General features: G+C 39.5%; 1 protein-coding gene across 3 annotated transcripts in view; it reads left to right on the top strand.

Moving 5' to 3' along the window:
- ADAMTSL1 (ADAMTS like 1) overlaps positions 1–13,907 on the top strand; it is a 1,007,583-nt gene that overhangs the window by 955,886 nt on the left and 37,790 nt on the right. For all 3 annotated transcript variants that reach the window (XM_021074260.1, XM_021074267.1, XM_021074276.1), the window contains 2 exons: positions 10,206–10,418; positions 12,020–12,200. In XM_021074260.1, the coding sequence (XP_020929919.1) occupies positions 10,206–10,418; positions 12,020–12,200 (394 nt within the window). The remainder of the gene's footprint in view (positions 1–10,205; positions 10,419–12,019; positions 12,201–13,907) is intronic.

The following is a 13,907-nucleotide window of genomic DNA, read 5'->3' as shown; positions in this document are numbered from 1 at the left end:
GCTCTGTTGATTTTTCTTTAATCTTTTGTCCCTCTTTTCTTCATATTGGATAATTTCTGCCTAACTATCTTCAAGTCCACTGACACTTTCTCCTGCTATCTCCAATGTTCTGGTATGTCCATCTGGTGAATTTTTCATTATATTTTTGACACATTTCAGCTCTAGAATTTGTTTTCATAGTTTCTACATCTCTGTTAAGGTACTACATCTTTTCATTTATTATCAGCATTTTTCTTCTAAGTATTTAAACATTTATAATAGGTGCTTTGAAGTCATTGTGCACTTATTACAACATATGCATCATCATGGGATTGTTTCTACTGACTGTTTCTTCTCTGGAATATGGATCATATTTCTTCTTGTTTAGTGGTGTTTTGATAGTATATTGAAATTTATAGATGATAAACTGGAGAGACTTTTGATTGTTATGTTCCTCTGAAGAGTGTTTGGTTTTTGTTCTAAAAGGCAGTTTATTTGGCTGGACTCAAATTCTAATTTCTGTCTTCCCTGCAGTGGGCACCAGTTGAGTATCCACTCTATTCTGTCAGCTTCTAGCTGTTCCTCTTTTGCTGAGTTCCTCTAGGATCTACTAAAAATTTGGACAGGATTTATTCATATTTTAAGGTTTATCACTTCTATGACTCTTAGAGGATTCCCCCCTTAACTTTCTAGCTATTCTAACAGCCCCCAGACACCATCCTCTGACATCTTAAGCCAATGAAGCAATACATTTTCCAGCAACCTGAGCCATCTGGGGATTGAGTAATTTCCTCAGGCAAAAAGCCATTAGGTAGCAAATCACACCTGTTGCAGTTCCTGGGTTTCTAGGACAGACTCCCCTCCTGTTTCTGCCACTGCTTTTGGTCACTCTTCAGTGCTTTCCAAGAGTTCTTCTTTCATGTATTTTGTTGTTGTTTAAATTTTATGATTGCTGTCTGCAGGAAGACTATTCCAACCAAGTTATTCACTGTTAGTGGAAGCTAAAAATCCCCAGTCAAGTTGCTTTGAAAGTTTTCTGGCCAATATATATTCTGTTCCTCTTTTGCAACATTCAGAACATTCTCATTCACCCATTTCATTTTGTTGGTATACTTCTAAAGATTCAAGACCCAGAGATAAATCTCTTAAGTTAAATAAGGGAATATGTGTACACAGCATTGAATGGGATGTTTTCATGATACAGAACACTTTTATTTCAAATTCTACTAACTTGGAATTCTTGATCATTCAAACATGATTTAGAATGAAATTTACTTCTACACTACCAAGGCAGAGGGAGGAGGGGAGCTGTGGAAGAATACGTTTGGTGAGTTATTTTCACTGAAAAAATGAAACCACTTAATCATTACACAAATTCTTATATAGATCACTTATTTACCAACAACCTGTTTCTTTAATTCCTTTCCTTTGCAGATTCCCATAATTCACATGGTCTCCATTTTACACCTATCCCACAAACCCCTTTAATATCTCCCTTCTTCAATCACTGAATGTTAAGAGTTCTCCCACTGTTTTGTTCTGAGACCTGACCTCTTTTCTTTTTTTTAATAATGATTTTTATTTTTTCCATTATAGCTTATCTACAGTGTTCTGTCAATTTTCTGCTGCACAGCAAGGTGACCCAGTCACACATACATGTATACATTCTTTTTTCTCACATTATCATGCTCCATCACAAGTGACCAGACATAGTTCCCAGTGCTATACAGCAAGATCCCATTGCTTATCCATTCCAAAGGCTATAGTTTGCATCTATTAACCCCAAATTCCCAGGCCCTCCTACTCCTGCCCCCTCCCTCTTGGCAACCACAGGTCTGTTCTCCATGTCCATGATTTTCTTTTCTGTGGAAAGTTTCATTTGTGCCCTATATTAGATTCTAGATATAAATGAAATATCATGGTATTTGTCTTTCTCTTTCTGACTTACTTCACTTAGTATGAGATTCTATAGTTCCATCCATGTTGCTGCAAATGGCATTATTTTGTTCTTTTTATGGCTGACTAGTATTCCATTGTGTATATATACAACATATTCCTGATCCAGTCCTCTGTCGATGGACATTTAGGTTGTTTCCATGCCTTGGCTATTGTGAATAGTGCTGCAATGAACATGTGGGTACGTGTGTCTTTTTCAAGGAAAGTTTTGTCCAAGTATATGCCCAAGAGTGGGATTGCTGGGTCATATGGCAGTTCTATGTGTAGTTTTCTAAGATACCTCCATACTGTTCTTCATAGCAGTTGTACCAATTTACATTCCCACTAACAGTGCAGGAGGATTCCCTTTTCTCCACACCCCCTCCAGCATTTGCTATTTGTGGATTTATTAATTAGGGCCATTTTGACTGGTGTGAGGTAGTACCTCATGGTAGTTTTGATTTTCATTTATCTTATAATCAGTGATGTGGAGCATTTTTTCATGTGCTTGTTGGCCATCTGTATATCTTCTTTGGAGAAATGTCTATTCAGGTGAGACCTGACCTCTTTTATTGAAGACTTCTTCCATCTCTAAGACTAGTTCCCAAAATCGGTGTCTCCAGTTCTTGTCACTGACCAACTTCCATTTTTATCTTTATCATCTGTATGGATTGTTCCATTCTTCAGTGCTATCACAACCTTTAAAGTCAATATGCAGAGTTCCCATCATGGCTCAGTGGAAATGAATCTGACTAGCATCCATGAGGACGCATGTTTGATCCCTGGCCTAGCTCAGTGGGTTAAGGATCTGGCATTGCCATGAGCTGTGGTGTAGGTCATAGACACAGCTCAGATCTGGCATTGCTGTGGCTGTGATGTAGGCTGGTAGCTACAGCTCTGATTCGACCTCTAGCCTGGGAACCTCCATATGCTGTAGGTGCAGTCCTAAAAAAAAAAAAAATCAATACGCGTAAAACTAAACATATCCATCTCAAGAGATGGAAATAAGGAATAGCTTCTTTTCCTGATTTACTTATGTTAATAATCTCACTGGTGTTCAAGCCTATTTAGCTTTTCTTCCTTGTTTCCACTTCTCTTCATCACATCCTCCCCCTCACATTTACTACCTTTGCAAATATGTCTCATTACTTGCCACCCCTGAACTGATATCCTAGATTCACCTTTCTCTCAAGCCAGTGCATCTTGCAAAGAACCAGATTAATGATTTTTCTAAAGTCAACCTAGATCATTCCTTCTCTTAAGAAACCTGCAGAGGGTCCCAAAAGACCAGATTCTGGCCTTCAGTATCTTCCTCATTGCAACTCTCCCATGCCAACCTTATCTATGTCCCCCATGTTCTAGTCGAGGCAACCAGTCTTTCCTCCAAAACACATCACCAGGATTTTTGTCTGTACCTTTGCTCATAGTGTATCTTCTGGACTGTTCTCCCCTTCTACTGGTCTTTGCTTACCTTAATGATAAATAACCTCCCTGTATAACTTCTCTTCCAGGAGCCTTTCATCAGCAGAGCTCAATTTCACTACATATTGATCTAAGCAATATAGATTGACTAAGTCTTCTTTGCCCCTTACACTTGGCTACTTGGGAAGAAGAGGAGTAAAAAAGAAGAGGGGTGAGGCTAATGAGCTTGACATGATGTAGAGAAATCTTGGAACCTAAAAGTACTTTTAAAATCATCTACTTCACTTGTTATCAATGAAAGAATATTCTTATGCATAATCCAGATATATAATTTTGCTGTAATTGAATTTGGGATGGAGACCCTAAATCTATGCAGATTCCCTATGAGGGTCCTCCCTCCACCCCCATACCTGTGCAAAACCTTAGGGTCCCAGAGAACATCAATTTGAAAAGTACGGACTAAATCAAAAGCTCTCATTTATATATTAGAAAACAGAAGCCAGAGAACCTTATCAAAATCTAGAGATCTCTTTTTATGGCTGAGTAGTATTCCATTGTATTTATGTGCCACATCTTCTTAATCCATTCATCTGTCAACCTAAACAACATTGAGGTTGTCTCCATGTCTTGGCTATTGTAAATAGTACTGCAGTTAATATAGGGGTGCAGTAGCTTATTTTACAACACAGGAAACTATATACAGTCTCTTGGGATAGAACATGATAGAAGCTAGTATAAGGGGAAAATATATATATATATCTATACACACACACACATACACATGACTGGGTCACTGTGCTATATGGAAGAAATTGACACAACACTGTAAATCAACTGTACTCTAATAAAAATAAATTTTAAAAACTCTAGCTTTCTTTGAGAGTCATGTATCTGTGTAACTGCATTTGAAAGTAACAAAACTGCTTTTTCTTTTTTTTTTTTTTTTAAAAACTGCTTTTTCTTAAAGAAAGTTCTGCCAAACAGATCTTCACCCTGATTGGTTTCAGAATGAGAGGCATCACTATGAAAGCAACCTCTCAAAAACCTAAAGTCTTAGTCTCTGTTGCTCAAGAGTCTTTCTCAAGTTGAGTTTCAAGAATTCCACATCCATGGCAGCTCTCATGCTTCACCAAGAGACCCAGGGTAGAAGGTCATGGAAATATGTCCAAGATGCAAGACCCAGGTGGTTTAAGAGAGGTACCTTGGCTATTCCCTATGACTTCTGATTTCAGGAGAGAGGGAGGATTTTGAATGTAATTGTTATGCAAATATCCCTCTACATTAGCTAAGATTTCTGGCTTCAAGATACTTTTTCAGCTATAGAAAACAGACTATGGCTGCTACCACTCCTTTTCCTTCCTAAATAGTCTCTCTGAAAATCAATCCTGATGGAGCTGGAAAAGATTAGGAATAAATATGAGAAAGGCCCTAGCCACATATCACCTGTCTCCTTGGGAATAGCAAGATTCTTACTTTTCAATTTGTAATCAAGTCTGCCTCATCAGGTCTCTGTCCACACAAAATGATTCATGGAGCCAGCATCTCAACAGCATATGATATCTTTTTATTTTCTTTAAAGCAGATATGAGAGGAAGACATATTTGTCTATTTCAGTAAGTCTGAAAAGCTGTACCTATTTCAAGCTTCACTTTTGAAATCATGCTGTTTGCCTAAATAAACATACAGCTTTCCTGCCTCTTATAAAAGGGAACCCTCATCTGGCTCCAGACTACATTTGGGATTAGAGAGGGTGTGTGCTGCTGGTCCTGGAGATTCCCAGTGGATGGATTTCTATACACCCCTCCCCAAGGCCATTCCCACTCCTATTTCATAGCAAGAATGCAGAGTAACCACCATGGACCTCATGGCAAATAGAAGCCTAAATGCCACCAGAAGCATGTGGGGAGCTTGCTCAGGTGAGAGCCAGGTTAGCACCCAGGTGGAAACTCCACTGAAATAGAAGCCTTAGCTCCCTGGGCCAAGGAGATCTGGAAGCCTCTATTCCCTGAGTGTATTGTTACCTATCCCCCCACACCCACACTTCCCCTGGAAAAAAAGAGGGCTGCATTATAATAAACCCAAGAAGAGCAGACCTGGGATTCCCAGAGGAAAAGGGGAAGGAGTGGGTTGGGTGGGCATTTGGGGGTTTTTTGGATGCAAACTATTCATTATACCTGGAATGGATAGGCAATGGGATCCTACCATACAGCCCAGGGAAATATATGTGATTGGGTCACTTTGTTGGTACAACAGAATTTGACAAATCATTGCATATCAACTATAATAAAAAAAATTTTAATAAAAATAGATAAATAAAATAAACCCAAGACTCAGTAGCTTAAAATAACAATCATTTTTTCTCACCAATCTTAGTTCAGCTGATCTAAACAGGGTTTGGGTGGAGTGACTTGACTGTTCTCATTTCTTTCATCCTCCCCTTGGGATCATTAGGCTGGTCCAAGCATGTTCTTCTACAATGATGGCAGAGACACAAGAGCACAGGCAGTAACTCACAAGGTCTCTTGAGGTCTGGGATTAAAACTGGTACACCTACACATCTGCAACCTCTTCTCTTTTGTTATGGTAAAATATGCTTAACATGGAATTTACTATTTTAATCATTTTTAAGTGTACAGTTCAGTAGCATTAATTGCATTCTCATTGGTGTACGACCTCACACTATCTATCTCCAGAACTTTTTCATCATCCTAAACTGAAACTTATATGCATTAAATAATAATACACCATACCCTCCTTCCCCCAGCCCCTGGTAATTACTATTCTACTTTCTGTTTCTATGAATTTGACTGTGCTAGATATCTGATATAAGGAGAATCATACAATATTTTTCTTTTTTCTGGCTTCCTTCACTTAATTTTTTCAAGTATAATCCATGTTGTCACACATATCAGAATTTTATTCCTTTTTAAGGCTGAATAATATTCCAACATACATACAAATCACATTTTGTTTATCCACCCATCCACTGATGGACATTTGGGTTGTTTCTCCCTTTTGGCTACCATGAATAATGCTGTCGTGACCATTGATAAAAAAATATCTATTCAAGTCTTTGTTTTCAGATCTTCAAGTATGTAATCAGAAATGGAATTTCTGCATCATATAGTAAATCTATATTTTATTATATTTAATCCTTTTAGAAAACTTGATATCATTTTCAATAGTGGCTCCATGTATATCTTCACCAATTCTAGTTCATCTCTTTTTTCTTTATTTTTTAGGTAGCCCATCCTAAAGGATATAAAATGGTATCTCATTGAGGTTGTGATTTACATTTGTATAGCAGTTAGTGATACTGAACATCTTTTCATGTGTTTATTAATCATTTACATATATTTGGGAAATGTCTAGTTGAGTGTTTTGCTCATTTTTTAATTTGGCTGTTTTTGTTGTAGGATTCTTTATGTATTCTGGATATTAATCCAGCAGATCTATCATTTGTAAATATTTTCTCCTACTTAATGGGTATGAGCATTAGTGTCCTTTGATACACAATAGCTTTTAATTTTGATGATATCCAGTTTCTCTAATTTTTTTCTCTTTTGTTGCCTGTGCTTTTAGTGTCATATCTAAGAAATCACTGCCAATTTGAATATTATGAAGCTTTTCCCTATGTTTTCTTTTAAGAGTTTTATACTTTTAACTCTTATGTTTAGGTCCTAAATCCGTAATTCTTGTGTATGGTGTAATAAGGATCCAACATCATTTTTTGCATGTAGATATCCAATTTTCCCAGTACCATTTATCTGATGAAAAGACTATCCTTGGAGTTCTCATCATGGCATAGCGGAAATGAATCCAACCAAGAACCATGAGGTTGCAGGTTTGATCCCTGGCCTTGCTCAGTGGGTTAAAGATCTGGTGTTGCTGTGATCTGTGGTGTAGGTCACAGACGCAGCTCAGATCCTGCGTTGCTGTGACTGTGGCATAGGCCAGCAGCTGTAGCTCCGATTTGATCCCTAGCCTGGGAATCTCCTAAAAAGCAAAAATAAATAAATAAGTAAATAAAAATTTTTTAAAAGTTGCAATTCTCACTTAAAATTTAAAAAAAAGAACTATCCTTTCCCCATTACATGGTCTTGGCACTCGTGTTGAAAATTATTTGGCCATATATTTGAGAACTTATTTCTGGGTTCTCTTTGTATTCTACTAGTCTGCATGTCAGTCTTTATTCCAGTCCCATGTTGTTTTGATTACTGTAACTTTGTAATAAGTTTTGAAATCAGGATGTATGAGACCTCTAACTTTGTTCTTCTTTTGCAGAATGTTTTGGTGGCTATTGAGGGTCCCTTGAGATTCCATACAAATTTTAAGATGAATTTTTCTACTTATTCAAAAACAATTTTTTAAGTCATTAATATTTTGATAGTGATTGAATTGGGTTTGCTTTGGGGAGTATTGACATCTTTTTTGTAATTTTATTGGAGTATAGTTGACTTAACAATGTTTTCTTAGTTTCAGGTATACAGCAAAGTGAATCAGTTATACATATACATATATCCATTCCTTTTCAGATTTTTTAACATATAGGTTATTACAAAGTATTAGGTCAGTTTCCCTACACTGCACAATAGGTCCTGGTTACTTATCTATTTTATATACAGTAGTGTTTACATTAATCCCAACCTCCTAATTTATCCCTCCCCTGAACATTTCCCCTTTGGTAACCATAAGTTTAGTTTTGAAATCTTTGAGTCTGTTTCTGTTTTATGAATAAGTTCTTTTGTATCATTTTTATAAAATTCCACATATTAGTGATCTCATTTAATATTTGTCTCTGTGTGTGACTTACTTCACTTAGTATGATAATTTCTGTGTCCATCCATGTTGCTGCAAATGGCATTATTTTAGTCTTTTCTATGGTTAAGTAATATTCCATTGTATATATGTACCATATCTTCTTTATTTATTCATCTATCCATAGACACTTAAGTTGCTTCCATGTCTTGGCTATTTTAAATACTGCTGCTATGAAAAAAGTTGCATGCATCTTTTTTTTTATTAAAATAGTTGACATCTTTAAAAAATTGTCTTCCAACCCATGAATGTGAGATAGTTTTTCATTCATTTATATTTTTAATTTTTTAGCAGTATTTTGTAGTTTTCAGTTTACAAGTCTTTTGCCTCTCTGGCTTAGTTTATTTCTAAGTATTTTATTGTTTTTGATTCTTTTGTAAATAGCATTGTTTCTTAATTTCCTTTTCAGATTGTTCACTATTAGTGTTTGTTAGTGGCCATTTTATTGAGCAGAGTAGTCACATGGCCAAACCTAAAGTCAGAATATGGGGAAGTACAGTCCACCCATTATAGGAAGACAACACAAAGTTACCTGGCAAAGGGAGTCCCCATAGGGAGGAGTGAAAAATTGGATCCTGTAACATATTCCATAATGAAATTTCTAAGGATGATTTTAGCATCGTTTTTCCAGGGCCCTTCTTCAGAGTAGTCTGTTCCCAACTCTTCAACCTACACAACCACAGTGAAAATGTAAAACGGCAAAGGGCTGTAGGAAGTAAGCAGACAAAGGAAGGGAGGTATCAAGGTGCCTAGGTAAATAGTTGGTGCCCAGCCAGACAAGTGGTAAGTATGAGGGAAAGAGCAGAAGACAAGAGTCATATGGAAGCTCTGCCCCTTCATCTTGGGAAAGTCTCTTAAGATCTCTGGACCTCAGTTTTCTCCCCTGGAAGTAAACTAGATGATCTCTAAGGACCTTTCCTGTGTTAATGCTGCCATCCTACGCAAATTCTAACAGTGCTGTCCCCAGAATACAGAACTAGTCCACATTAGAAAATCTCTTCTCTGTACTGATCTGTAGGTACACACATCCATGCAGGTGCCCATCTATGTGTCTCATTGATCTCACCTTCTGCCTTACAGCTCAGTTTTATTCATGAGCTCTTTTTTATCCCATACCAGCTGTGATCTCCTTGCAAGAAAGATGGTCTTAACTAACTGTCCCCAGAACAGTAGGCACCAAATAGGTTTTTAACTGAACTGAGATAAAACCTCCAGAATCTTTAATTTTGAATGATTTTTCTCATGTTTTAATCTTCCAAATAAATTTTATCTGAAGCTAAGTTTCTCAGGTCACAACAGCAAATTCAGCAAATATGAATTTAGAGGGAATGACTTTCCTCTAACAATTGTAATCAGTTTATTTTACTAATTCTTTGCCTCAAAGGCTTGTGTAGATACCATATCTCAGTATAATACTTTGGAATTTTAATGTAGCAAAATATGTTCAATGACTATGTAAATAATATAACTTTGTATTTTCCAATGCAGGCTTGGTTGTCAGAAGTCCAAGGCTCTTGACTTACAGAAAAATGAGATCAGTGTTTAAAATTGTTTTCCTAGTCTCTGTTGAAAAATTTTGGCTTGAAAATCACATAAAGAGTAAAATGGAGGCAGACATCAGATTTTTACCAATTAAAGTTTAATTCTTCTCAAATGTTATTATATACTATGTGGGTTTTTCCCAACTCATTGCATTTGAAGTGATTTATTTTACTATAAAATTGGCATAGGAACTAATTAAATTGAGAAAGTGTTCAATGAGTAAATCTTAATTGCTTCATCTTTTAAAAGTTACTATAGGGGCATAGACATAAATAGGCACTTTGTGTTCCCCAGGAATTTTTATTTAATTGAATGAATAAGTCACCCTCCCAAAATCTCAGAGAGTAAGTGTATCTCCTGTTTGCTTGGAAATGAGAAGCATAAGAAAAATGCCCTGGGCAAGCCACATCATATATATGGCCTCAAGATCCATGGAAACCATCAAACAGCTGGTCAGGAATGTGTCCTTTTTGGCTGTATTACTTACTTCTCCTCTCCTGTCCTTCTAGGCTGCCCCATCAAAGGTTACCCTACTCCCAATATCACCTGGTTCCACAGTGGCCGGCCAATTGCCAATGTCACAGGACTGATGCATCATATCTTGGCAGCTGGACAGATTCTCCAAATTGCAAATCTCAGTGGAGGGTCTCAAGGGGAATTCAGCTGCCTTGCTCAGAATGAGGCAGGAATGCTTGTTCAGAAAGCCTCTTTAGTGATCCAAGGTAAGAAACCCTTCAGGCATTGGGTGCCAGGCTTGCTTCCTGAACAAGACAATCTACTTGGGATTATCTAGAAGAACAAAGTGATGTCTGATCTCCAGTGGTTCCTAGAGCATGAAAACTGAAGCCCAACAGTGTTGCCATACCATGAGGCTCTTCAGAAGAGCCACCAGGCTCCATCTCGGCAGAACCTGGAAAAGTCAGTGCCACTTTCATAAATGGGCGCTTCTGCTTGTCATGTGGCTGCTGCTCAGGACCACAAGGATACCACCAAATAGCAAAACAATGTGTTTCCCTTATGATGGTTTATTAGTAGAGAGTGTGTGCATGTGTGTGTGCACATGTGCATACGTGTGTGCACATGTGCATACGTGTGTACACATGTGCATACACGCACACACAGCTGCCTGTCAAAATGCAAGTTTCCTCTCTTGGGTTGGCCTAAAATTACCTCTTTATCTGAACCACTTGGTTACTGCCCCTGCCCTGGAGAATAGGGGCTTGTGCCAGGACTGGCCAATCATCCATGAGAGTGTTCAATTGCAGTCACATGCTAAGTGCTTTCCAAGCACCTTCCCCATGGCCTGACCACAAGCAGACTCACACATTAACTTTCCAGGCACATGGGCAGGTCAGAGACTTGGGGTGGGCACTGCCCCAAGAAAGGGTAGTGAATGAGCCCAAAACAGTGGGAGAGGGATCCAAACTAGCTTTGTTACAGGAACTAAAGTGATGCTTTTAAGTTTTCCATAGACTGGTTCTACCTGTGGCCTGTGCATGATACTTTCAGGAAAAGCTAAATTCTACTACATGCATCTTAAAATGGAGGATTCTTGGGAAGAGACCATGTGTGCCAGTTTAGCACATAAGGAGGGAGGTTTTTCTGAGCACATGGGCTTTCCCACTTAAACATCTTCCCCCACCATTTGCTTTTCCAAATAGGAAAGTAAATGTTCCATTTTTTGCCAGCCAGCCATCCTCTGCTGAAAACCAGAAGCAGTACCTATCTGCAAAATGTATAACACACAACTTTGCAAATAAGCACTCAAAATTTACCAGCCCACAGTTATTTTTAACAGCTTTCCTACTAGTGAGTCCCAGACCCCCAAAGAGAAAATCCAAAGAAAACTGCCTATCTAACATCATCATCTCCCATAAATGAATACTTTTCTGAATATGCTGTTTTTCTTTAACAAGTACAATGTCCAACTCATATATATATACTTTTAAATGTGACTGTTAAGTAGCTCTGATATCTTTCTATATCATTGTTGAAAAGTAAAGTCACTGTAAACCAATAGAAAGAAAAAAAACTACTTTAGGAAATAGGTTTGAAAATACAAGAGCTACAGCCACTGATTAAGTGTGTGTCCTATGATTTCTTATACCCAGTCCTCATAGTAGTGTGATGAGGTAAGGGCTATTGTACTCACTTTATGGATGAGCCAACCAAAGCCTTGCTTAGATAGGTTGGGAATGGAGACAGAGTTCATTCATAACAGCATCTCTTGCCCACATACCCACCCCACCCTAAGCTGCTCTGAAGGAATAGCATGGGCATTGAAGCTATCTCCTTTTCACCTCTGATCCTCCTTCTGTGACAGATTACTGGTGGTCTGTGGACAGACTGGCAACCTGCTCGGCCTCCTGTGGTAACAGGGGTGTTCAGCAGCCCCGCCTGCGGTGTCTCCTGAACAGCACAGAAGTCAACCCCACTCACTGTGCGGGGAAGGCACGCCCTGCTCTGCAGCCAATTGCCTGCAACCGAAGAGACTGCCCTTCCCGGTGAGTGCCCTGGATGCTGGCTCAAGCTGCCCACTCCCCAGGATATGCCTGGACTTTTAGCTAAGTTCATGACCAGCCCTTGTCTGACACTCTGAGAGTGAGAGATGCTGAGTGCAGGTAAGGGGCCTGACATCCAAGGAACTGCCCTGTCCTATCAGCGCAGATCCACCAACCTCTCCACCACAGCATAAGCCTCCTTTCCTGCCTATTGGTTCCCTCACCATTGAGCCAGTTAAAGCTTTCCCAGGTTTCCCAAGGGTCTGCAGGGGTCTGTTCAGGGACCAGGAGCATCCCAGGCCTGGCAAAAGAGAGCTCCCCTCCTGCAGTGAGAAGCTGGTTCCTCAGGTGGTTTGTAAGAGCAGAAATATTTTTGCAGTTGAAGTGCTTAGTGGCTAGTGAGGACTAGCCTGTACCCCAACCCCTCTCATTTCTCCTAACTATAAATACCTGTGCTAATCAGTACTCCAATTTAGTTGAGGAAATCTTATCCTCCCTCCTACAAAGGGTTGCCTCCTGCTAAAGCTGATATAAATTTCCATTTCCCATAGCTACCTCAGCTTTTGGTTTACAGTTGATCCTTGAACAAGGCAGAGATTAGGCGCACCAACCCTGAGCAGTTAAAAATCCACCTATAACTTTATAGTCAGCCCTCAATATCGGCAGTTTCACAACCACAGATGATATGGTGCTGTAGCAGGCATTTAGTGAAAGAAATTTGAATACAAGCAGACCTGTGTAGTTCCTACTCATGTTGTTTAAGGGCATATTCTCTGCATTTGAGTCCTGTAGCCCAGAATGACACTCACAATCTGCCTCTTCCATCCTTGCACTTTGAGCAGCTGTGAGTCCCACTGAGCACTGTGCCACACACACGCCCAGTGTTCAGGCAGTAGCTAAAGGGATAATGGATGGGTTTTAGTTGGCAGCAGCATGGTGCCCTGAGCTGGGGGATGGGGGGCACTGGCTGGCTCCTGAAACGCCCTTTCACTACCTATCTGTGGGACGTTCACCCACTACTTAGGCAACCGCTTTGTGTTTTGCCAGCTGAGTCATAAGAAGCAGCTGAAACCAAGGAGAGCCTCAATGAAATATGAAACACACTCATTAATATCAGCAGTTTGACTTGCTGACGGGAAGGCTTCCACGGGAATGATTAATGTCCTTTTATACCCTTCCTGAACTGTAATAGAGCCTGGACCTCTCCTTTCTCAAAGCCCCCACCCCAGCTCCTGAAAAATTGCTGAAATGTATATCTGGAAATAAAACTTGATTGAAAGGCAGGCCTGACATTCACCAGGGATACGAGAGGCTGGAAGACTGCCCTTGCCAAACTGTGTGAAATGAAGAAGAGGTCTTGGACATGCCAGGGACTTTTTGATTCACTATGGTGATGGTCAGAGTCAATCAGCCTCATTTACTTCTGCAAATGAGATAATGGCTGGGTCTGCTTGGGTTTCAGTGCCCCAGGGGGCTTTATAACACCTTCTGCCTGTTTCCTAAATGGCTCAGCTCCTGCCGGGTGGAAATCTGCACGCAGTCATCTCTCTCTGGGGTGATTGGAGCAGGGACGTTCCACCAAACTAAATAAGTCACAGATCCACATTCAGGAAGAATTTGTTCCCTGGCCCTGGCCTCTCCCGAAAGCCAGATGTGCCACTACTGAACTAGGAAATGGACACAGGCTCACCTCTGACTGGTTTCCCCACC

This window comes from Sus scrofa, chromosome 1 (assembly GCF_000003025.6).
Source record: "Sus scrofa isolate TJ Tabasco breed Duroc chromosome 1, Sscrofa11.1, whole genome shotgun sequence".
In the NCBI taxonomy this organism is placed as follows: Eukaryota; Metazoa; Chordata; class Mammalia; order Artiodactyla; family Suidae; genus Sus; species Sus scrofa.
This window is presented reverse-complemented; position numbering and strand designations above follow the sequence as displayed.